A 27,320-nucleotide genomic window follows, 5' to 3' on the forward strand; every position below is an offset into this window, starting at 1 on the left:
CAGAAATGATCCAAGGAACAACTGATTAAATTGTGGGGGTGTTTCTGAGTCCCATCAATTCCCGCCGCCTGCTACATATTTAGGTCACACGATTCGGTGTCCGTACATAAAGTACACACGCAGAACACACGCCTGTGCTCAGCACAAGGTCATTTTGTTTGTGGATATAGCTATATTAAATGGCCACATTCTATAGTGCCATCATTTCTGATCATCAATAACTAATCATGAAATGCTGCATTTCTGACAATGCCATATGGGGGAATGGACAGCCTTAGAGGAGTACTGCACTCTCTAAGTGCTTTTCTTGTTCCATCATGTTTTCTACCTTTTTATTACTGTTTGACTGGTGCTTTTTCAATTGTGCCATGTTATTATGCAGTAGTTTAATGGCAGCCGAGTGGACAATTAGTGCCACCAGCTGTTTATCTCATCAAACCAGCTCCCGATGACGAAAATGGAGGGAAACTAATGAATTAATTTCTAAATTTGGTCAATTTTGCACTACACATTTATATGTTGAGTAATAATGTCCATAATAAAATGCAATATCAAGACACAAGAAAATAATACTGTGAAATGAATACTTTACTATGTCAAGTAGCAGATTTGTATATTTCTACCAACGCTGCAAATAAGGATGTAAGAGTGTGTGTGTGTGTGTGTGTGTGTGTGTGTGTGTGTGTGTGTGTGTGTGCGTGTGTGTGTGTGTGTTTTGCTCTGGTTTCCAACATCCCATCCATGCCAGGAGTTTCATTTTGGATAACTGAAAGGATTCAGGCTAATTATAACAATGTGCTGGTCCAGACTGGCCTCACTACACACACAAACACACACTTCAGATGGACGTGCTGCACAGTACTTGCATTTGTGCTCGAGTTTAAACACCCAAACACATTAAAATCCACATTTCCTCTCCCCTTGCTCTGTGATTGACTTAAATGAGGCCGCGGAATAGCTACCGGCATCACTACACACTGTGGCAGCACAACTCTGGCTTTCAGCTCGGGATCACAATCAAACTCCAGATCCAGAGAAACTTAATTGCCCCACTTTGTCTACTTGAAATACCCTGCCTGCTGTTCCCGCGAGCTGGATCAACATCGGTTCAGCTCGACTGAGCTTCCTACTTCGGCGAAACAGACGGCGTGTCGTTACAAAGCCGCAGCCCACGGTTAATGTCACTATAAAAAGCCTCCTGCGGTTCCAGCTGGTCAAAGCTAACATCCTGAAGGGCCCCTCCCCTCCCACGTTGGCCCAGTTGGAGATGCCCGGTTTTGCCCTATTGCAGCTGTCCCAGAGGCAACCCAGCACATACACACAGCAGCATTTAAAGACAGTTAATAGATTAGGAGAAACTGCAATGAGAGCAAGCTGTGAAATAAAACACAAGACTCTATGAAGGATGAGGCAAGATAAAATACCCGTCATTGTGTTGGGTATATTTACCCTTTCTTCTCCCTGTTGACTTACATAATGAGCTCTGTTCATGGAGAATATCCACTCGCTGTGTTTAAACTGTTCAGACCAAGAGAAGCTGTGTTAAATCTAATTTTTCAAACGTAACCGGCTCTGACAGGTCAATTTGTTTCACCGATGAAACGAAGGTCACAAACCACGCTTTCTATCAGGTTTTATTAACTTTCTGCCTCTTAGCTATATCTCTTCCAGGAGCAGATATTGGTGTGAAAAAACTAGTCAATAAAGCCTGACAGAAAGAATGGCTTGTGACCCGTTCCTGAGTAGAATGTATAACGGAAAGACATACCAGATGGAACTGGGAGCTTTCTGTTTTTTGAGCAAAGGTTTAGCGGCTTTGAATACCTGAAGGTCTGTCCTTTCAGTCTGTGTTGAAAGGACAAGGACGGCATTGTAACTGTCAACACATCCCATGAAAATCCATCAACGTGCTCTCAATACCTTTTGACATTCCTATCTTGCTGTGGATCTCAGTCCCAAGGACTTTGGCTGTTACGAAAGAGGCAAATCTGTAAACAACTCACTAATATGATTTTCATTTTTCAAAAACGGTTCTGTAATGTCCTTAAAATAGTCTTCCCCTTTCCAAGTTAGTTTTTAGGCAATGCTACTTAACAGGAATACTCCTTACTCAAGGAGTTATGTACAATATACAAAAGAAATGAATGCACCACTGTGATTTGTCACTTAAACGTCACCTCTGTAAAGGATCCAAATTCATTGTGGTTAAAATATGTTGTTTTATTTTGAAATGTACTTCTTGTGTTTTATGTTGCCATTTCCTGTTATACAGTAAGTTTTATTTTGAAAGGTCACTTAACGCACAATCACGAAGAGTAAGGTGTGACAACGAATTTAGCTCCAGTTGAAAGTGGCAACAAGGTACGGTAATTATATATTGTCAACTTTATGATTTAAAGGAAATACTGTGGTATTTGTGAAGCAAGCTAATGTGATATTTCTGTGTTTTACTTTCTGTTTAGCTCTTACGTTGGTCCGATGTTGAGCTATGTTGGTCTAAGTTGGACTTGCAAAACTGCAAATTGGTTTATGACCTGTAATCGCAATAAAAGACATTAGTCCTGGCTTTCATTAATTTCGACTGGTACGCTACAACCTCAGTAACTGCATTACTATTAAGTTAAATTGCAGCTTATTTGATGTAAAATAATAAAAAATACCCCCCAAAGTAAGACCTCAGTGCATCAAAATTCAGTACACCTTTCATTATTCAAATTAGAATCTTTTCTTTTCTGTGCTTCACTGTCAGGACAATGTATTCACTGTGATAGTGCTGCCCAGGTTCAAGCCACACATGCTGGACTCCATCCAAGCAGTACAAATTTATGATGGTTTCATCTGACCGAAGTACAGGAAGTCCTCAGTTTACGACGTCCTTGATTTACGTCATTTTGCCAATTCATCGGAACTGATTACGGGCCGGTCCTCGGTTTAACGTACGATGTTTAGTCGTTACGTTGGAACTGGTTCAGTGGAACTAGTTAGTCACACAGTGCTATAAGGCTTTGTTTACATTTGCCACCACATTGGATTATGCTACATTCGTTAACTTCATTATGGCTCCCAAACGTAAATCTGACTTACAGTTTACATTTTCGCTGGTATTTTCTTACCGAGTTGTATTTCAGTGTGAGCTAATGACTGTTTTCATTACTGTAGTTGTATAAATATGTCAACTGATCGATATCATGATGCATCTAACGGCTTTGTTTATATTTTTACCAGAGTTCGACCCACAGTGAAAATCAACTTGCGTCACACCGTAAGGACGAAACTCCAACGTAAGTCGAACGCCATTCATTGAGGCTGATGTTCCGCATTGTCTTTCACGCTGCCTGTGCTTCCAGGGAAGCTCGTATTTCCATTAATAATCACTCTGCCAATTCTGAAGCACCTAGACATTTGTTTTTCATTTGTTATTTAACAGTAAATGTCTCCTGATGTAGTTTACCACCCTCAGAAAAAGCTCTGCTGTATCATTAATTCCCTCAAATGAGGAGCAGCTTGTAGCTTATCCAGCACTGTGACGGCAGCAGGACAGTATAAATATGGACCTGACCTTTGCTGTATGTCATTTCGCTCCTCTCTCCTCAGATTTTCCTCTTGTCTCTCTACTGTAATCTCTAATAAAGGCAAAAAAGCCTGACTGTGACATTTGATTGAAAGCTCTTTGTGCTCTATATATGCTACTACACGTTTTTAAGTCTACAAGTCAAACTTTTATTAACTCTCTAAACCCCAGGCAGTTTGTTGGTGTTATATGCTGTGGTATTTTTTTTCACTGCAATATGAAGTACTAAAGTAGAGATAATTCAAAAATGCCTTTTGTGCAGAAAAATGTAGTTAGAATGCCATAAATAATATTTAAAAAATGAATTTCTTCATTATTCCTTGTACAGAAACATTGAACCAATGTAGATTTAACATGTACAGCGTTTTTCCAAGGGTCACCAATGCCAGAAAATAAAGGTGACTCTACAAACTAAACATATTTTATGATTTATATTTTACAACCTCTACAAATTCTGCATTTTCCCCAGTACTCCATAAAGACATTTCACCATGCTGAATGTATCTAAGAACTTTCTGACAACTTGCACCTGTTTTTTAACCAATCTGCATTTCTAATAAGCGACTTTGATGAAATATCACAAGTTTCAGCATTGACTCGATTAGTTTTTTCAACATACAGTGCCATGAAAAAGAATTTGCCCCCTTCTCAAATTTTTTATCTTCTATATTTCCCTCACTTGAATGTTTAAGAGCCCTCAGAAAAATTTAATTATTAGACAAAGGTAACCAAAGTAAACACAAAATGCAGTTTTTAAATGATGTTTTACTATTTTATAGGAAAAAGCTATCCAAACCTACCTGGCCCTGTGTGAAAAAGTAATTGCCCCCGCTGTTAAGTCATGAATTAACTGTGGCTAATCACATTTTTTGGTAAACAAAAAGGGTTTCACTGATCACACCCAAGCCTGATGACCACCAGACCTGTTCAATCAAGAAATCACTTAATAGCACCTGTCTGACAAAAGGAAGTTGACCAAAAGATCTCAAAAAGCTGCAACAAAATGCCGCAATCCAAAGAAATTCACATTTATCAGTCTGGAAAGAGTTACAAAGCCATTTTTAAAGCTTTCAGGACTCCAGAGAACCACATTGAGAGCCATTATCAACAACTGGAGAAAACATGGAACAGTGGTGAACCTTCCCAGGAGTGGACCAACAACCAAAATGACCCCAAGAGCACAGCGACGACTCATCCAGGAGGTCATGAAGGAACCCAGGACAACATCTAAAGAACTGCAGGCCTCCCTGTCCTCAGTTAAGGTCACTGTTCTTGATTCAACTGTAAGGAAGAGACTGGGCAAAAATGGATCCATGGTAGAGTTCTAAGGCAAAAACCACTGCTGACCAAAAAGAACATAAATACTCGTCTTACTTCGGCAAACAAACATCTGAATGATCCCCAAGACTTTTGGGAGAATATTCTATGGACTGCCGAGACGAAAGTTGAACTTTTTGAAAGGTGTGTGTCTTGTTACATCTTGAATATCATAGCAATAGTCAAACATGGTGGTGGAAGCGTGATGGTTTGAGGACCTGGACGACTTGCTGTGATTGATGGAACCATGAATTCTGCTCTCAACCAGAAAATCCTGAAGGAGACCGTTTGACCATCAGTTCATGACCTCAAGCTGAAGCGCACAAGTACACCAGTAAGTCGACTTCTGAATGGCTCAAAACAAAACAAAATGAAGGTTTTAGAGTGGCCGAGTCAAAGTCTGGACTTGAATCCAGCTGAAATGCTGTGGCAGAACCTTAAAAAGCCTGTTCATGCTGGAAAACCCTCCAGTGTTGCTGAACTAACACAATTCTGCAAAGAAGAATGGACCAAAATATCTCCACAGAGATGTGAAAGACTCATTGCTAGTTATAGAAAACACCTGATTTCTGTTGTTTAGCACCAACATTAGCAGCAAAATATCTGCCTATATATATTTCTCACTTTCTCTCTTTGTAATCTTCTGTCTGGTGGTAGTTTCTGAAATCACATAAGCAGCTACAAGCTAAAAGTCAACATTTGTGAGTTTGACCACATCACTGTAAAATATTATTTGGAGAAATTCCAGTTATTCTGTGTGACATCTGGATTGTTATCTCTGCCAAGGCTTACAAACATCTCAACAGCCAGCAGGAGTCAGATCTTATCTGCTTTCACCTCTATCAGATCGAGGGGTTTCCACAGACCTGGTGTGTTATTAATAGATGCCGCTACAACAGTGGAATCCATCAAACTGCTGCATATCTCTCATATCTTATTTCACCAGACTGAATGACCAACATGCATTGGTAAACCGATACGACACACACATAACTGTACACACAAACACACACAATCCAATTCTGTTGCTCGGGCCGAGATTAAGATTGAATTTTAGATGCTGCGTAGCAACTGTGGAGGCCAGGCCACCCTGGAGACCAGAGGGCTTGGGGAGGAGGGAGGGAGCAGAGGGGAAGGATTTCTATCTCATTGCATCTTAAATCAGATTAGAGCTTATTCACTCCTGCTGGCTGGAGCACCAGTTGATGTCAGGAAGCTCTGCAGCTGTAGCCTCGTCCGATCCTCTCCCTCTTATCCTGACTCTCCGCTCACCCCATCATTTGGTGGTCCGATGGGCCTTTCCATCATTTCTGTCTTCAGCGCTTCGTTATGCTCTTTCTCCTTTACAAATGCCCACCGTGCACTGCAAGAACTCCAAATCTTACCAAGTCTGTTTGTCTTGTTTTTAGTCAAGATGTCTCATCCCACTTGATTTAAGATAAATTCTCTTATCTACTTCTTATTATCCATCTTTCAGCAGATGGAGGGACTTGTTTTAAGACAATGCATCTTAAATATCTTGTTAAGTCAAACAAACTTGAAATTATCTTGTTTTGAGTTGAATTTTACAAGAAAACTCGTTTAACCCTCCTGTCGTCCTGCAGGTCAAACTGACCCGTTTTAAAGTTTGAAAATGTGGATAAAAATATATATTTTCACAGAGAAACTTCTGATGTCCACATTTTCAACATTTTTGGGAAATCTTTGAACATTTTTTGGTGGGGAAAAAAGGAAATGTTAAAAAAGTTTCTTTAGAACATTCACAAAAAAATCAACCAAATCCAGCGAAATTCACTGGATTTGGTTGATTTTTATGTGAATGTTCTTAAAGAAAATATTAGAAGTTTTACTGATATATATGGAATCACTTTAGATATTTTTAGGATTTTTTTTGGAAGATTTTTACTCATTTTTTGAAAATATTTACAAGAATTTTCTTGCCAAATTTGGAGGATTTTTTTAAAAAATAAAACCTTAAAGGGAAACTTTTAAGGAATTATTGGAATTTTCTTCCTGAAGGTTTTGCAAATTTTCAGAAATTTGGGGAATTTTTTGCAGATTTTTGGGATTATTTTCAGACAAGGAAACAATATTTTTTGATGCCTATAGCATATCTGGCTTATTTTAAGACACCCAAGCTTGACAATCCTGGTAAAATAGAGCTTAAAATAAGTTTTCCCAGCTAATTTTAAGATCTCACAATTCTAAATATCACATCTTATTTCACGAAATCATACCAAACCATTTTCACTTGTTCTATTGGCAGATTTTTCACTTATTTTAAGGTAAAAGTTCCTTGAAATGATTTTTTTTTTCTTGTTTTGAGAGAGGTATTTTTTCCAGTGTGCTGTTTCTGAGACATCAATTTTTGGGAACACGCAGGAAAAGACGAGTGGTAATTGCAAGACACCTGTGTTTTTTCCTTTTCATTAAAAATAGAATAAGGTGAACAAAGCCAGCCCTGTGTCCGAAAAATTACATTTATATAAGAACAAAAAAATTGCCTTGGCCTTAAGAATAGCACTGTGATATAAAGTCTTTATCAGAAAGAGGAATTTTCATCAGAATTAAAATGTATTTGTGAATAAAACCCAAGAGAAGCAGACGGAAGGTCCCAAAAGGTCTCATAAACAGACATAAAATTATGTTTTTAGCGTCAAACCAACAATATTTTTTGGAATAATTATGTAATAGAAATGCTAATCTGACCACAATGTTTATTACATGAGCACATTTTTCACTGTTATCTGCCTTGATTTGTTTTTTCGTATGATATCTGGTTCTGCAGCTAAACACTAATATTTTAGAAAATAATCAAGATAATAGAATTTGGACAGTGGCCCGACTCTCCCATCATCAATATAAGATCTTAGAAGAAAATTAATCCAACTCTGGACAGAAATGTGTGTTGTTCTCAGAGCTAAATGTAGTCCAGTGAAATATTAGAGTGTGCGACTTTTTTTTTGGACGGGCAGTGTACATAGTTAAGTGCAATATCCAAATCCCCTTTTATAATAAGGGTAAAATGCGCCACAATATACCACTAGAAATGAAGCACTGTGGTACTGCAGAGATGATCCAACTTGTTAATTATCTGCTACAGCCCCACAGGGAATGTGATTTTTTTTGGTACAGACCACCGCAAAGATCACATCATCATTTAAATATTTGTTTCAGTGGAAAAGATATCCAAAAAATGACCATTTCCATTAAAATTATTTTGTATATCACAATAAAAAATGATTGTAATGATTTTTAAATTGAAGGAGACAGAGTTTATACAGCAAAACAAATGTTTGGTGTTTTATGATTGTTTCCTTGTGACAGAACATGTGGCTTTAATTTTGAAAAATGCACCAACAACCCAACAACCATCATAGCCACAACAATTAAGTTAATCATAGAGGCAATGCTGTAATCTGCGATTCTTCCCATAAAGCATTTAAGTTCCTTTGTAAGTTCGAACATCCAGCACAAATATATCTACCTACTTTTGACGATTAAATAAAAACTTCCCCACACATCTCCATCCACTTCAATACAACTGCTTCTCCACATATGCAACTAATAGAGCTGTCACATGCAATAAAAGTGCAAGATGACCTCAAAACAACTGTGTCTGTGCGTGACGGACGACTGTTGGAAAAGGTCTTGGACTGCCTCCAAGATAGTAAAAAGGCCCCACGTCGTCCCAATAAACAGGTTGTGATTGAAAAGCTGTCAGCGCGATGCTAAAGGCAGCATAAGGATCCAAAAAGGCTCAGCTAATGAGAACAAGAGCTTTGTTGCGAAAGCCTGCGATTGATGTCTGGGAATTTGGCAGGTGAAAGGAGGTGGATTACCTCAAAAAGATCCCAAGAGGCTGCAAATCAGCTCGGCAAACTTATGAGTATTGGACCGAGCGGCTCAGTCTTGTCTTTTCTGTTTCAATTCAAAATGACTGAATGGACTGAATAAGACTTTCATTACTGCCAAAACATTACCTCTCATCTCACTTTTTCTGCTTCTCCTTCTATGTGTTGATAAAGAATCATTGTGTGAGTGGTCGTTACTCAATCTAAGAGCCTCTGAGAGAGAGAGGAAAAGGGTAGTTTGCAAATTCGAGCGCTAATAACCAGTGGAAACAGCTTGAGTGTGCCTCAAGGCCAATCTGCGGGACTTTTGATTTCATAACCGGCTTTGGTTGAGGGTGATCCTCTTACCTTTTGGGGGTATCTAGGACTTCACCCAGCTCCTCGTGTTCCATGTGAAAGACACTGGAGAAGGAGTTCTGCAAAGAGAATAAAAGCTGGTTTATTTGTCTGAGCTATTACAGGCTGAGTGATGTGGTTAGGGCTTGATGGGGGGGCGACATGAGGTTAGAAACTGTAATTTGGAACCAGACTGCCTACAGGGTCTTGTTTCTATCCAGTCTGATCTCAGAAAAAGATCTTTCGTGCTTCGCTGCAGGTCCACACTGAGTGTTTTCTGACCATATCGACGTCCTCATTCCCTCCAATTAAGCGAAACCCAACATCCCAATACCCAGTAAGTTAGACACTGTGACTGTCCTTACTGCCTAAAATGCATCTCGAAGCATGAATAAAAAGAGATGCTGATCTACTTTCCATCACGTCTTGTCAGAAAGAGTTTATTTCGACATTCCATTGCTCCTTGCACCTTTCCCCTCTTATAGGGCCTTGTTTTCTCTCAACCTGCACTCCCAACCCCCCACAGAGGATACTTTTTCCATTTTTAAGAGGTAGGGACAGGATGTTTGAGATGGACGAGGCTGCTTCGTTTTGGAAAATTTTGCCCCCCTACTGCCGTGTGCACATACACACATTCGCTCTGTGGCATTAGTTCCCCCTGATCTATCTAGGTGAGGGTAATAAAGCTGTTTTAAACAGAAAAAGGACCCGGCAATGTTATGACATTTATTGGGGTCTCTGGCAAGGGGGGAGGTTTATAACAGGATGACACGGACTGATGGAATTTTTTTTCCTGAAATAAATCATGTTTGTCTTCTTGTATTCTTAGGAGGCATCAGTCACGGCTTTATATGTCAAGATAGGACAAAGGAATAGTTCATTGGGAGTCAGTGGCAGATCTATAAAACCCCAACAGTCTGCTCGTATTATACTGTTTTCTCAATACACAACATGTGGTGTGATTTATGTGTTTAACAGTGCAGCTGAGTACTAGAAGACGTGTGTGAAATGTGGTCGTCCTCAGCAGAAAACTGACGCATCGACTGTTTTCCTAGTAAGTGACCTCTTGCAATCTTCCATGTAAGGACACTCCTCTACAGAATAACTTTACCCATGACTCTGATCTTTCTCTAACATTAACTAGCTTAAACTAAAAGAGTGAGTCAGAGAACTGCAGTGTAAGTAGGTTGGTCAGTTAATTCACTACCACAGACAGAAATGTCTCAAAAACTACGGGATCAATAGCCATGAAATCTGGGAAAACACACTCATGGTCCTCAAAGGATGAACCCCACTAACATTCATGATGTCCAGGCTTTACATCTAGAGTCACTAATGGGTCCAAATTTCCACTTCTATTATAACTAAAAGATCTAAATGTAAATACTCTGGCATTAATATGTTGCAGACAGTGAGGGTAAATGGACCATTATTCATACCAACTTTGGTAGTAGCATGACGAGGCAGTTATGTTGCTCAAAGGATTACTTGTAACAAGTCTAACATCATCATCATCACCTTAATCTTTCAGTGTGTCCAACACTGTGGTTTATGACCAAATTCTTGCAAATAAAGACATCCTTATTAGCTTCAACTGTGCTATATTACCTCTCTAAAATGCTAACATGTACACTACCGTTCAAAAGTTTGGGGTCACTTAGAATAGAAATGTCCTTATTTTTGAAAGAAAAGCATTTTTTTTTTCAATGAAGATGACATGAAATGAATCAGAAATCCAGTGTAGACATTGTTAATGTGGTAAATGACTATTCTAGCTGGAAATGGTTAATGGAATATCTCCATAGAGGTACAGAGGAACATTTCCAGCAACCATCACTCCTGTGTTCTAATGCTACATTGTGTTAGCTAATGGTGTTGAAAGGCTAATTTATGATTAGAAAACCCTTGTGCAGTTGTGTTAGCACATGGATAAAAGTGGGAGTTTTCATGGAAAACATGAAGTTGTCTGGGTGATCCCAAACTTTTGAACGGTAGTGTATGCATGAGATGACATGACATCAGGCTTCCATTGGAGTAGCCTCCCTTCACTGTTAGTGCTTTTCAAAATTAGAATGAAAATTAGAATATAATGGCAATAAGAGTAAGAATTTCTTGCACAACTTCTACTTCCATGGTGCAAGCTGCAAGGCATTGTTCTGTAAGTAAAGTTTATTATTATATACATTTATGCAATATTAAGTTCTGCACCTCTATGGAGAAAGAACAAAAAAAAAGTCTTCTGTGAAGAATGACTGTTATATTGCCACCAGTCATTAAAAAAACAATTAAAGTTGAATTTCTTTCAGTATTTATTTCACAAAAATTGAAAAAAATGGAATTAACATTTATAATACTACTTCAAGTGCCCACAGCTAAAACCAATACTTGAAAAAAATTAAGTTGGCTCTACATACTAGTACAAATTAGATACTATTTGCATTTGAATTTCTTCCCATACTTTATCTGCTCTGTGAAAACACAGCCTGCAGTTCAACTGAGAAGTCCCAGAATTTCTGTCATGGGATTGGTAGTCGCAGCCGAGTCAATGGTGGCTTGATGGTCAAGACAAAGTGCACCAAATGTTTATTTTTTAATAGGATGGTTGACGAAATCCAAAACAAGACATGAACAATACAGTGATTTAGTACAATCTAAACTTAAATTGGGTTCTCCAATAAAACTGCATGTCACGCATGTTTAATCTGTCAAAATCTGTCAAAATAAAAGCGAAATTGCAACTGATGAAGAAAATAGCACACCTTTTGCTATAGATAACTTCTAGTGTCACTCCTTCATTCCATTTCCCACGGTTATTCACAATTCTATTATGTTTTTTTATTTGTTACTGGCTGCCAGACCCCTTGATTCAACGACCTTTTGTTCTTTATTGTATTACCATCTGTTACTGATTAGCAACCATACACAAATTAACCACGATTCACCCTTGTAATTATATACAGCTCCCTCCCTACTCTGACCATCCCTATAAAATGTGGACTCTCCAAATGTTCTGGCTTCCCTTCACAGACTTGTGCTCTGTGTTGGTAAGACCACCATATGCTGGAATGCCAATAAACACCCCACTACAGCAAACCTCGAAGAACTAAGAGTGAAATTTCTTCAACACAACAATTCTATAGGTTTTTGTATTTCCTTGCTTTGGTAAAGGGTGTAATTTTAGCCTCTTTTTTTTTTGTTAAAATGCAAAAGATATTGCGCTGTTGTTGGCATTTATCTCAAAGTGCCAATGGACGTAACCTTTTACAAACCTGAAAGAATGACTGTAGCTTAGTCTTGTTTCACCCATAAACAGATTATTTGCATCTTTCTCCCCTCTTTCCCTCAGCATATCCAAATGTTAACCAAAGAAGCAGCAGATCAGATTAGGAGATATGACTCAACAACAGTCTTAGCTGTGGTGTTGGGAGGCCTATTTTGTTGTTCAGGTAGGAGGATTGGTGAGAAAATTCAAAAGAAAAGTAACAAAACCTGGGAGGGTTTGGGGAAGGCAGAAAGAAATAAAGAGAGAATAGAAAACAGCAGGTGGTTTTAGAACCGTAGAGACTGGTACAACATGTGCACACACACACACACACACACACACACACACACACACACACACACACACACACACACACACACACACACACACACACACACACACACACACACACACACACACACACACACACACACACACACACACACGAATACACTCACACTGTGTAATATGTTGCAGGAGACCTGTACCCAATTCCAGATTAGTTTCTACTGTGGAGAGTTAAACAACACAGAAGAACAAAACCCTCTCAGTGGTGAAGAGATGTCAAACCCAATCACACATCACTGCCACAAACAAACACACACATTCACTCTGACATAATGGACAACATGCAGACACACTGTGTGCATGCATGCATGAATGCAAACATGCAATTAACATTCCATACGTCATACATAAATGTGCATGCAAAGTGCTACACACCAGCAGAACACAACTATGTTATTGGCCCATACATATACAAATGCAAACAAATCCCACCCATAGAGCATACTGGTATAGTATATTGGACACAGACATATGCAAACAGACACACACACACCACACAGTTTCCAAACTGATACCACACACTGCAGTAAAATGAAGTGAGCCAACGCAGGCCAACATCTTAAAAACTCCCGTGTTATTGTTGGTCCAGTCAGTGCCAGCTGTCAAGGCGAGCACTGTCATTTACTGGACATCCTACAGGAAAGCTCCTTTCATAGAGGAGACATTTTGCTCAAAATCCACGGACCCGTGGGTCCAGCTTGAGAAACTACAGACACGTTATGCTGACACCTGTATACAGAGAGCCGTGTGGAAGATAAGGCCAGTAAACGTCCGTAATCTCAGAGTAAATGTTTAGTAAGAAATGACAGAGTAGAGAGAGAGAAAAGGGGAGGGGTATAAAAGTAAAGGAGACAGCTGGTCTGGTAAGAGAAAGGGTCATGAGAGGGACAAACACTCACACATTTTGTTCATAGTGTCAGAAACCAAGCAGTATTTTTATACAGAATTTTTGTGTGGACGGTGTACTGAGGCACAGCAGAGCTTTAAACTAAATGTTAGCATCCTCACAATGACAACAGGCTCATTTTGTGGCAGCTGTAATGGTTAATACTCTGCCAATGAACGTGGCTGAGTTATGTGACGATCGGCGTACGTTTGTCTGTCTGTCTGTTTGTCTGTTAGCCCCATTACTCAAAAATTAACCAACGGATTTGCATTAAATTTTCAGGGAAGATCAGAAATGACACAAGGACCAAGTGATCAGATTTTGGCAATGATGTGGCTTATAGTCTGGATCCATGGATTTGTTAAGGATTTCTCATTGTGAGATAGCAGCGCTATCGATTGTATGTACCAGTTGATTAAATCGTGGGAGTGTTTCCGAGTCCCATCAATTCCCGCCGCCCGCTACATATTTAGGTGCTAGTTTAGTTTAGTTTATTACCATATTTGCAACACTGGCTATTTGGTCATAAAATAATATTAGACAAGTTTGAATTTTGGCCTGATATTGCTGTGAGGTGAACAATCTATGGATGAAATTACCTGAATGTTTTCATGGCAATCAGTCCATAGCTGTTCAAGAAATCACTGAAAATGAGCGAAAATTAATCAGGTGGTCTTCAGGCTAATGTACACAAGTAGTGTGGCTAGGGTTCTGAACTAGATTTGATACAGGGAACCTCTGCCTCAATTTAAAATAAATTGTTGGCACCACCTTACGGTATTTAATATTTAATTTGTACACATTACCTCACAAATGCATAAGTACCCAAATACCAACAAAGTAACTGCCACACTCACTATATAAGGCCTCAAAGGCGAGGCTCCAGTGTGCAACCATTTTGGCAACACAGTTATATAGTATTACAATGAATAAGAACATTAAATCATAAAATACAATAATTTCCATAATATCCACCGATGCATGTGAGGCATTAAAGGAACACCTGGTTAATTGTAGTGTCCAACAATGCATGTGGGGCGTTTCAGGGACATCTGTTGTAGTGTGTTGGTGAGGCATTCAAGAAGCTTTAGTAAATTGTAGTTTCTAGCAATGACGCTTTTCAGGGACATCTGTTTAACATCAGAAAATGACCTGGAATACAGTCTCCCCTTCTAAATACGCATCTGTTGTGCCACGAGTAAATTTAAAATGCTGAGATAACATAAAACATAAGCATTATACACTGCATACAGTGAAAAGATTGCAGACAAAGCACAACTGAGATTGGGAGTGCTTTTGCGGCCAAGGTATTGACGCTCTAAATGGTAAAAACGCACAGTCTTTGTCCTGTCTGTGCATGGCCTTGCAGTTTTTAAGCACCAGTCAACAGAAACTTGAAGCATTGAGGAGTCAGAAATTACAATAAAACTGCAACTGAGAGTTACTTTAACCTAAAGTTACAGATCAAATTTATGAAAAAACTTGTTAAATGCATTAATCTCCACATTATTCCTCTTTACAATCCTTTACATAACGTGTTAAGAAAATTACTAATGTGTACGGGAACTGACAAAAAATGGTTTACATTTAAATGGCATCATTTAGCACCAAGAGATGTGTTAAAAAAAAAAACTCATATCAACCTAAAATTATGTATGTTCCCAATGTAATATGTCAGTCTGGAGTCCTAAAAGGGCCTTGAGGCCTACTTGGGAATCCATTCTCCTGTAGAAAGTCATTTCAATGTAACCTCTAGCATCTGTTAAAGTACACTGCTGTTTAAATTCTTTTTTTTTCTTCACGTTTCTCTATTGTAGTCCTTCCTATTGGGTTGGGGCCAAAACCCTTAAGAGTTATCACAAAACACAGACCCATAAAATCCAATTATCTCCCACCTAGTTACCACTTGAGATCATATGATTTAAGTTAAAGATTTCATTGGTTCCTTATTCCACTTTGACAATATTTTCGATGTGTCAGTTATTGCTTTGGAACTTCTATGAAAGCTGCTTTCATAGCCTGGACAATGTTTAAAACAAGAGACTTCATTTCTCTTGGGCCAAACGGGGTTCTAACAAATACCAGAGAACGTTAAACACCAATGTTTTGTAACTTAATCCAAACCACTTCAGTGGCATAGCATTCCCCCACGCAGTTAACCCAAACCTAAACACAAATATTAAACGGTGAATTGGCTATGTAGTTGATACTTTGTGAAACCAGTATTTACAATAACTTGACATTCAGTACAGCCAGTTTCCAGCCCAGTGGAATGAATTCTAAAACTGATCTCTTGTTGTTGGGATTGGTGGTGGGGTTGGAAATGTCTTGAGAACAGCACTGTGAGCGTGTAAGTGCTGGGATGTAGGTAAATTTACACTGAATCCTGTTCACTAGAAAATATATCTACAAAAAAAACTGCATGTTTGGCTCTTAAATATTGATAAGTTCAACAAAAGGATTTCATCTACATGGCACGTCCGCCCAACACCTCCGCAAATCAGCTGGTAAATGGACAGTAATGTGCACTGAAGTTTGAGTTTTATGGCATCTGCACTTACAATAGCTAACCATTCACTGACAGTATTTATGATAAGCTGACAGTCAGAACACCGGACCTGTCAGACGCATCAGTTCTTGATGAAAGGCTCATAGCTGTGGGTAGTAAACTTGTTGAAGTGTTAGTCAAACTAACTTTAAGAATAGCAAGTGTGAGTGCAGGACACGTTTTCTCAGGGAGATGTACACATGTTCAAAACAGTCCTAAAGCACTCCACGCTTCAGAGGTTTTCCACATCTGGTATCGTGATATGAAGACGCACTCACAGTTCCAGCAATTTATCATCATCACTCTTCAGTACATCTGTTTTATTTAATATTTTGATGGCATATGTTCAGGGTAACAGTTGTTTTCTCTTGTCGCGAATCCAAACAATGACTCTTCTGTGTTTTTAAATGCCTTTTAAGGCCTTTTGTTGCATTGTGATGCAATTACAAAACAACAGTGGCGCTTCTACAACTTTGAATTTCACATATTTGTAGCTTGTAAAATGCTAATAATTTTGAGTGGTGCAGTGGTGTGACAAAGACCCTCGTTGATGAGAAACAGTGGGCTACCCCAGAAAACATGTTGGTATATATTATCAATGGGTATTATAAATTTCTCTGACCTAAGTGGCTGAAATTATGGTAAAAATGAGACTTTAAAACAGACTTTAGCAAGAAAATTATTGTATTTTACTAATGATTTTCACTTTTACTTGGTTTTTACCATATATACTATCATTTTTTGCATAACACCTGTTTTAACACCTGTGTTAAAGATACTGCACTAACAGTAACTAAGTGGGGATGAGAGGCTTCTCTGTGCACAGCTGACTTATAGCGTCTACTGATGCACGTGAGGTCTTAAAGGAACACTGGTAAACTGTAGTGTATATTAATATATGTGGCATATTTCAGGGACATCTGTAAATTGTAGCGTCTATCAATGCCTGTGAGGTATTTAAGGAACTTTGGTAAATTGTTATACAGAGGGTCCTCGGTTTACGACGTCCTCGACCTACGGCGTTTCGTCGTTGCCTCAGAACTGGTTACATGGAACTAGCTGGAACTCTGACGAGAAGTCGAGGACCCCCTGTATAGGGTTCTAGTAAGGATGTGTCTCTGACCTCTAAAATAATGGCAAAATGAGACTTTCACATTTTATTTTATCAATAATTTTCACTTTTACTTATTTTTTGCTATATAAAACCTGATTACATAATATACTTATGCAATAAAACATTCTTTGGCCACATAGTCTATTAGATTTCACCATTATCATATCAGTATATTTTTGACACCAAATCAGCTGTAAGTCTGTCTGTTCTTTGTACAGGCAGTTTTCTGTTCACAATTTCTGACTCACGCTGATAACTGAGGCCACTTAAAATAAAGGAAATAACTGGAATGGTTTTCTTATAAACAACCAGTCATGCAGGATTTTGGGACAAATGGCTGCAAGAGGTAGGAAAGCTCAGCGAGAATAAATATTTTAGTTTAGCTAAAAAGAGGCTCTATCTTAGTTTGAAAAAGCTACAAGTTTCTTCATTCTACACCAAGATCAGAGGTTTCTTTGATTAGCTTTTAGTCTTGTGGAACCCTTCATTTGCTGGGTGGACAGTCTCATTACACGAATGTATTAGCTCTGTTATTTTCTCCTCTCCAAATTGCCCTGAATCACTACCATCCAGTCAAAGTACTGCTGTTTGTGGTCCAAAATTATGGCAGAGCTCTTAACTTGCTGTCGTCATCTTGACCGCCGTGTACTCCCACTCCAGCCGCTCCATAAATGCAGTCAGAGCAGTGAGAGAAAAGCGGTACTTTCTTTTGGTTGACAAAAAGTGGATTTTAAATGCTAAAATTACAGTAAAACAGACTGTGTGAGATTTAAAAAAAAAAAAAGAGAAACAAATGAGAAACCAAAGCATGATTTCGAAGCTTTTAAACTTTCAACTGCAGGTTACAGAGAGCAAATATTTTATCTGTCAATGAGCTAAATTTGACTTCAGTTTTAATAATTTGCTGATAAGGTTTAGAAAGAAACGAGTGCATCAGCTATGAACTAGAGCTAGATATGATGAAAAAATGGGAATGTGTCCATCCCAAACAAGCAGCTAAAAGTTTTAAAAATATAACTGTAACTTAAAAATGATAAATACAAGAAATTATTTTTAAAAAAATCTCCCAAATTTGGCAAGAAAATTCTTGTAAATATTTTCAAAAAATCAGTAAAAATCTTCCAAAAAAATCCTAAAAATATCTAAAGTGATTCCATATATATCAGTAAAACTTCTAATATTTTCTTTAAGAACATTCACATAAAAATCAACCAAAATCCAGCGAATTTCGCTGGATTTTGGTTGATTTTTTTGTGAATGTTCTTAAGAAACATTTTTAACATTTCTTTTTTTCCACCAAAAAATGTTCAAAGATTTCCCAAAAATATTGAATATGTGGACATGAGAAGTTTCACTGTGAAAATATATTTTTTTCCATATTTTCAAACTTTAAAACGGGTCAATTTTGACCTGCAGGACGACATGAGGGTTAAGACTATAAGCTCCCTAAAAAGGCAGTAAGTCAACCTTGAATATCATAGTATAGTTATTGTTCTCATGTCTATCCTTTTCAAGTCAAACAAGAAAACCATTCAGAGAGCGCAGTACTCCGCCAAGGCTCCTCAGTCGTTGAATCATTTCCGACAGCTAAAATCTTGAAAAAGTTTGTAGCAGAAATCACAACACTATAAAATGTCACCATTTATTATAGATGTACCCACAAACAAAATGACCTGGCACAGAGCACAGGTGTGTGCTATGCATGTGTACGTTATGTACGAATACCTAAAAACAGAGAAACCAAGAGAAACCAATCCAGAGAAACCAAACCTGTCCGCATTGACAGTCCTTGAAATGACTTTTTTTAACAGAGTAAATGTGAGAAAGTAAGATCCTTTTTTAAAATGTGATGCATTGCTTTTCTCTTTACTTGTTCTCTTTTGCTTGCCACAGGACTGCAGATGGAAACTTCTGCACACTAAAAACTAATGAAAGACAAAAACTTTTACAGTGACGCCGTGTCAGATTGAATCCAGACTATAAGCCGCATCACTGCAAAAATCTAATCATTTGTGTCATTTCTGACCTTTCCTGAAAATTTCATCCAAATCCATTAGTCCGTTTTTGAGTAATGTTGCACACAGATGGCAAGACAGACAAACGTACGCCAATCGTCACATAACTCCACAGAGGCTCCACCTCCTTGACGGAGTAATAACACAACAAATATATTCTATAGAAAGTAGGAAAACTTGACAAAAGATTTCTGAAACTACTCGTGTTTTTCTGCTGTAATCTGGTTCACGGAGAAACAGAAGACTGAAAATCTGCATCTATAACCAGCAGCAGCACAACCAGAGGCATCCAGAGTCCTCCTGATCTCTGTAGCGTTTGGACTGAAATGTTGACGGTTAAATTAAAATTGCAGAGTGGAGCTCCTGTGCTGCCGTGGGTCGCTATTAGACATCTCTGCACGTATTGAGATGTGGAATTACAGTAACCGAGCTCGTCTATCACTCTCTCTCTCGCTGTGTGACAGTTAATTTGCAGTTAATTTCCCCGTGTGCTCGCTTGCTGTGTGTGAGCGTAAAGTGTGCCGGTGTGTGTTTTTCAGCCGCTGGACGTCCCTCGAGGAGAACAAGCCAAAACAAATGTTAACGCTCACAGAAGACTCTAACGCTGTGCTGTGTGTGCGAGGAGTCGGTACAGTCAAAGAGACAGTATAGACTGTATTTACGTTAAAACAGGGCCAGCTACTGTTCCTTCTCCATGATGCAGAGTCTGTGCATTTCCACTCACTGTCAGCGGGGTCAGAGCTGTTGGACATCAGTCATTATGTTCCTGAAAGCGGCTTTTTGTTGCCTTCCTTTGCTATGAAGCTATCTGAACAGCTCCTGTTTGAATCAACTGTTCAACAGCCAACTGGTTCTGACTACAAAATGCATGAAATGATGAAAAATGAGTCAAAACCTGGTAAACTACACGTATGTCTTGGTGTGTTTGCTACTATTCAATAAATTCTTGGTTGTGTTCATTTGTTTTTCTCAGACAGTGACTATAATAAACCTTTGGGGTTAAGGTTGTCATTTTACAGGTGCCAAAATCTTTTATTTTGTAATTTAATCTAATCCAAGCATCAATTGGAGGAAATCAAAAAGAAATCTCATTAAAATTTATCTTTTTTAATATATCCTTCATTTTCAGTCAAAAGTAACCCTCAAAGTGTGCAGTCGTCATCAAAAATTGTGATAAAAAAGCGACAAAATAAAACCAAATAAAAGATCGAATTTCAACGTAGGAAATACAGACCATTCTGTAGGACTGATATGGGGCTGCATAGAATGGTCTGACAGCACCTCTTCAGTATTCATGCTTTAAGGAGAAAAAAAAGCTCTGCACTGTTTGTATTTCTGTAAACTAATTACAGGAGGTCCTCGGTTTATGACGTCCTCGACTTACGGCGTTTTGTTGTTACGTCTGAACTGGTTCAGTGGAACTAGTTGAGTGGAGCGGATGAATACTGTATGTACAGTAGTCCTGCGGTGCTATAAAACGGCTTTGTTTACAGTTGCCGCCACATTGGATTATGCTACATTCGCCAACTTCATTATGGCTCCTAAGCGTAAGTCAGACTTACAGTTTACATTTTCGCCGGTATTTTCCTGCCAAGTTGTGTTTCAGTGTGAGCCTACCGTACTTTCCGGACTATAAGCCGCTACTTTTTTCACACGCTTTGAACTCTGTGGCTTAAACAATGATGCGGCTAATTTATAGATTTTTGCAGGCTAATGAGCTTCATGCCGCCTCGTCACATCAAGCCAATGAAATTACCAAACAGGTCACAGTGGACCAATGAAACTGTTCAAATTAAATCAAACACACTCACACTAAATTCTTCAGATCAGTCATTTTGCGCTTCATGCACACACCCTCATCATGGAAAACACATAAGAAATGCATATGATGCAGCTATAAAGTTAAAGGCAATCGATCTGGCTGTCGAAGAAGGAAATAGAGCTGCTGCATGTAAGCTTGGCATCAATTAATCAATGGTGAGACGTTGGAGACGGCAGTATGAAGAACTGACTCAATGCAAAAAGATGACAAAAGCTTTCAGAGGTAATAAAAGCAGATGGAGCGAAGCTGAAAACGTTCAGTATCGTGATGCAGGTAACAGCTTTGTTTGCATTTTCACCGGAGTTCCAACTTACAGCACACCGTAGGAACGGAACTCCAACATAAGTCGAGGACCCACTGTACAATCGACTTGGGTGGGGGTAAAAATAAGATGTGCTGATGGTGTTTGCACAAAACAGTGGTGGGGCACTGTTATTAAAATGAATGATGTACCAAAAAATGCACAAACCGCACCTTCAGCCAAACATGAACATTTTGCCATAGCACAGAGGATTTTAAAAATGGCAACACATATATAGCACAAGGCCATGTGAAATGTCATCAGTTACAGGCTTATACCCCAAGTCTACATCTGGGGACTCAGATTAGAAGCAGCCCAACTTTTATTTTAAAAAAGTAAGCTAATTTAGTGTTATCCAGTGATGTGGATTTAACAATATTGTTAATGGAAGCAACACTTTCATGAGAATGAGTTGCTGTTTTCCAGAGAAAATGCAGCTCTGTTCAAACAGCCACACTTTCTAATAAAGTGCTTGAACTGTATTCGTTTAAAAAGAATAAAGAATTTTCCCTTCTTTTATGTAGAGGAAATGGTCATTTACAAAACCAATTGACTTTTATGTGGAAATTACAAGAAAATTAGAGCAGTGATTCTTCTGCATTTCAAAGAAATAAACATTCAGGCAATCCAAGGTCATGGGAGGTAATCAAAATATTCCTGAGACCGGAACAATAACAAGGAGCTAAAGAAAGACTGCAGTGGAAAAGCAAATTAGAGTGCGGTTTTGTGTTTTGCAGAATTGACACAGTTTGAGTCTCAAAGGCAAAACAGCATGTAGGAAAAATGTTCAGCTTTAAACTTATCGCTTATGTACCTTCTGTAATTCTGTGGTTCCAAAATTACAAGTTAAAATAATGAAATTGGAGATTTTACAGCAACTTTATCAAGCAACCAAGCACAAAATCTTGAAAAATTGGACAAAAAAGCATTTCTAACATCAAATTTGACTTGTTGCTTGACAAAAGCCAGCATGGAAAGAACAGATAGGGCAGATTTATTGAACATTCTATCTAGATATTCTGTCTTCTATATCTGAGATGACACTGTGTCACTAAAGACTCCATATTTTTATCTACTGTAAACCATCGAAAACATCTGACCTTGATTTAATTCGTCATCTACAGTCTGTGAGAAAACCAAACACAGAAAATTCCCATTACTTCATGGAAAATGATAGCAGATGAAACACAGCCAGTAAAGCTTGAGAGGATCACAGTGTTTACTTCTATGAGCTGCCACTCAGCTCTGTTCCTTCACACCGGCTCGCTTCACCTTTCCTTCACACTTGATGCATTTGTCACGTTTCCATTCTGATCCCGTTGTGTTATCCTCTGGAGACTCTGTGTGCTGTGGCGTAAGAAGTGTTACGTTGTCTTTGTTGTGCCACTAAATCATTAATTATTCACTGCGCATCTATCTACCCACAGGCTGATTTATCAGCTCTGATTTTCTCTACATAGAGGCATCTAATTATGCACATTTACAGGATGAAGTTAAAGCTTTGGCGTCCTCAGAAATGACCACATCGAGATGTATAACACTTTCTGATGACAATCTCCTAATGTAATCTCATAATTACACCAATAAAGCCAGCACATCTTCAGATTTTAAACCAATGATTACTCATTGTTCAAAAGTAAAATAGGTACAAAACATGAGACACTATGAGGCACGGTCTTTCTACACTCAGCCCATGTTGGTTTCCTATGATCATCTAAGTTTGTTCCTGAAGATGATGGTTCTCCACTATTCTTCAGGTTTTAATAATGCATTGGACGGTTCTTAACCTGATTTTGGTAGTTTCATCTCCTTAGTTGTTTTCTTTGCTTGATGCAGGCCAATAATTTGACCCTTCTGAGACAGATTAACATCCTTTCCATGACCACAGGATATGTCTTCCAACATGGCTGTTTAAGAAATGAGAAGCTCCTCACTGCATCAGCTACGGTTAAATAAGTTGTTGTCATCACTGCAGTAATTATCCAATGGAAGGCTCTTACCTATTTGTTTAATTAAAGTGGTGACTTTACTTTTTTTGGCCAAGCAGTGTATCACAGACCTGCATTGTTGGGAGTCTGAGGGCAGCAAGTTTAATCAGATTAACTCACTTTAACTACTTTATCATCCTGTTCTGTGCTGCTGATTTACTGCACATCCTCAAGATGGATTTGCATGTCGTGAGCATGTGTCTGTACACGTGTTTGCACTGACCATTGAGTCTTCGTCGGCGATGAACACGGTACAAGCCTGAGCCTGCATGAAGGACAGGATGGTTCCTGCGATCTTCCTCAATAAAACCTCCAAACACTGCTGCTCCTCGAAGATCAAGCTGGCCAAATCCAACAACACCTGAACATAATGGCACACACATCAGGTACAGAGCTTCTGAAAGTGTACAAACCTCCCATAACACGCATTCGCACCCACCTGATTGCGTCTGTTTTCCAGCTGTGACGTCTCGTACAGCTGCGCGTTGTGCAGCACAATGCCTGAAAAGGCCAAATAAGATGAGAAGTCCTGTTGGGGGAGGAACAGAACAACATCTGAGCACCATGTCAAAGAACGGAGAGGGAAGGGAAAAGGACAAGGCTGCCGCATGGAAAAAAGATACATCAGTGAAGCGGAGAACAAAAAGAGAAAGGAAGTTAACACAGACGGGTGATAGATGACAGGAGGAAGGTAACATTTAAGTGCAGAAAGACGGACTGAGGTAAAGGAAGACTGTTTCATATGCAGAATATCTGAGACACAGTGTTCCTTTTGTTAATAGACGTCAGCCAGTTTGTCCAACACTTCGAACAAAGTAACAGCTATTCATCAAAGTTTCTAAATTTAAGGTCCTTTTAAGTGAGACAGAAGACTTTACAAACCTTTTCATCCTGTTCAGTGAAGGCACAGTCTTCCCCACATTTCTTGTTGATGGCCTGAGCCACTCCGACGACCTGCGACAGATTCATTAAGCACAGACAGTCAAAACCGTCATTCAGAGTGGTTCAATATGCTAATAGCTGGTTTTCCATTTTACATTAACAGTGTTTTCCATCCACACGTGTTACACAAATATAAGAAAGCTTATTATAAATACGGCATTTCCATATATTTTGTGTATTAATGTGTGGAAGGTTCCAGTTTCCTCATTGCTCCAAACAATTCTGACGTTTTTTTGTCTCTCCTGTTTGTCACATTTTACTTTAATCAAAGTATTGCACCTTAGGAAATTTTTATACCAATAATTTTAAAGACACATAAAAACAGCTAATGTTGGTTCATCTGTCCCTCTAGCACATTAATCCAAATTGTAATATCTCAGCAACACTTTGACTGTCAATCCCATGGACTTTTGAAGTCCATGAGATATATCTTGCACACATTTTTATTAAAAGTAAAAAAAAAATGTTTTTTGTGTTTATTATGATCATGTTTTCACAAATCCCATAATTATTTATTATGGAAACAATCACTTATTAATAAAAAATGACTAGATATCACTAAAATGTCAACTAAATAACCGTCCGAATTCAATAACAACCACCTTCTAATTAGCTCAACAATAATACAATGAGCTTATACAAAAAATGGCTTGATTGTGTTCTTTTTATTAAGTTGAGATAATCATGACAGATATTTCTTTTTTGGCGATATATCAAATTCTATATGAAAAATAACAAATTGTATCTGTGTCAGAGAAATCACACATTACAAAAACACCTCTCCAGGAAGTGTGTTAATTCCAGATCACATGACCTGCTCCACATGATGTCATTTCCTCCTGAAGAAAAGACTGGCCAGACTCCAAGGCTTTCTGACTTATTTAATATAAAGTAGTGTGTGACTCAAGTGTGGATTTATTGCATGCCAACAGGTTTACTACAATATGTTTATAAATAACTTTCAATTTCAATTTTATTCAATTGTATATATAATATTAGAGGAATCTTTCTCTAAAATGTCATGTGGTGTTTGGTTATAAGTGGCCATGTTGATTTTAGGCCTGAAAACAGCAAAAATGTAAACTATGATACAAAAAGTCCTGAAATTATATATTGACCCAGCTGATGTTTTTTGGCTGCAGCCTCGAATTGATTAATCTTTTGGCTATTGTTTCACTTGATTGATCAGTTGTTTGCTCTATTAATGTTCAGAAAAATGTCAGTGTTTTCCAAAGCCCAAAATGACAAATATATAAAGAAGTAAAACTAGTAGTGAAGATAAAAGAAAATATTCAAACTTAACAAGCTGGAATCAGACAATTTTGTAAAGTTCTTCCTAAATAAATAAAACTAATGAATCAACAATTTAAAAAGTTGAAGCTTTCACTGGAGCTTTACTACATTCCAGAGGCTGGAATGCATGAATCCTCATTAGCTTCTCCACATGAAGTCGAGTGTAGCTGGTACTTTACTGTTGACACAAGCTGAAAACTTTTAAAAGAAGTTTGTAAATTAAAATCTAATTGTGCTGCCATCAAACTTCTATAGGGCTACAGCTGCTGGCCATCACTCAGGGGAAATAAAGAACACAGAGGATGACAGCAACCGTTAATCCTGTAAGTAAGAAGCAAGGCTTCGCTGAGCAGATTGTTCAACAACGTTGGATTCCTGCAACATTTACTGTAACGTAGCACCACACCAGATAAGAATGTCAGCATGACACTCATCATATAACTCTGGCTAAGGTAGAAGAAACAAGCTCACAAAATGTCACACTGATACTTTAATTAGATCCTAGCTGTTACCTCCAAACCTGATGTCTCCTTTTCCCAGTTTGAGTTTAAATCAGTTATAGTTTCTGGTCATCGCCGGCCCTAAGAAGCCTTCTATGTGGTATTTCCTGCTGTATGTGCATCATCTCACCTCTTCTCTGTGGTTCTTGATGGGCAGACAAAGGATGCTCTGGGTTTTGTAGCCTGTGATCAAGTCCACCTCTGCATTGAATCTGGGGTCCTGGAAAGGCAAAGAACAAACCCACAATCCTGTTTATACAGCAGGGTCAAACATTTTGGTGCTGAATAGCAATATCTGGTCAAATCAATGGTTTTATAACCCCTGATATTGTTAGTACACTCCTACTGAACCACTACATATCAATTTCTCCTTAAGTTGAGAGTTTGGAGGGTGGTGGCTTTTCACCCACAACCGAAACCACAAGAGCAGCGGTGCAAAGAATGGATCAAAAGTTACAATCATCAGCTTGTAATGAGCAGCTGAGTAGCGTCCTACATCAGCATGTAGGGTCACAGGTTTGAATGACATCCAAATCCAACAACTATTTTGGATGCCTTTGCCAGAGTTGCACTAGATCAGGGGTATTCAACTAAAATTTAAAGAGGTCCAGTCAGAGAACATGTATTAAAGCAAAGGTCCAGAAAATCATAATGTCTAACTTGAATTAGTGTGATATATATTGATGTAAATTAGTAGTTTTATTAGTGTATGTAATCAATAACTGACCGTCAAATCAATAAATTCAGTTCAAAAACATTTTGACATTTATTAATAAATAACGTTTGATATAACTGTACATGTTTTAAAAAAGTTCAGAATTCATATACATCTTTGACAATATATAAATCTCAAAAAAAATTACACAATTGAACATTTTTACATGTTTTTCCTGTCTTATATCACTCCCCTTATATCTCCTGTTGCTTAATGATGAGAACTGAGCTACAGCTTGTCCTGCCAGTATTCTGAATCGTGGTCAAACACAGCTTATTGTTGAGTCTGCAACAGTATTTAGTTTTGATTACATTCATAGCTGAGAAGCAGCATTGCAGCTCTATGTTGAGCCAAACATGGTCAACATGTGACCACGGTCTGTCCTCCTCTTGTCTGTCCCTCACCTCTCAACTGTTTTCTGAACGGACAGCTGTGGTGTTTAGTGCCTGCAATGCAGAGACTTCATTGGCTGAGTAGCATCACGTGGGATGAACTCGTACATAACTGG

The 27,320-nt window shown here is 38.4% G+C and overlaps 1 protein-coding gene across 5 annotated transcripts in view; it reads right to left on the minus strand.

The window, feature by feature from the left end:
• Positions 1-27,320, minus strand: part of pde5ab (phosphodiesterase 5A, cGMP-specific, b) — a 117,278-nt gene that overhangs the window by 40,920 nt on the left and 49,038 nt on the right. For all 5 annotated transcript variants that reach the window (XM_023270101.3, XM_035948103.2, XM_035948102.2 and 2 more), the window contains 5 exons: positions 26,228-26,317; positions 24,245-24,316; positions 23,802-23,891; positions 23,586-23,723; positions 9,091-9,158 (listed from right to left, as the gene is read on the minus strand). In XM_023270101.3, the coding sequence (XP_023125869.1) occupies positions 9,091-9,158; positions 23,586-23,723; positions 23,802-23,891; positions 24,245-24,316; positions 26,228-26,317 (458 nt within the window). The remainder of the gene's footprint in view (positions 1-9,090; positions 9,159-23,585; positions 23,724-23,801; positions 23,892-24,244; positions 24,317-26,227; positions 26,318-27,320) is intronic.

Source organism: Amphiprion ocellaris, chromosome 23, assembly GCF_022539595.1.
Source record: "Amphiprion ocellaris isolate individual 3 ecotype Okinawa chromosome 23, ASM2253959v1, whole genome shotgun sequence".
NCBI lineage: Eukaryota > Metazoa > Chordata > Actinopteri > Pomacentridae > Amphiprion > Amphiprion ocellaris.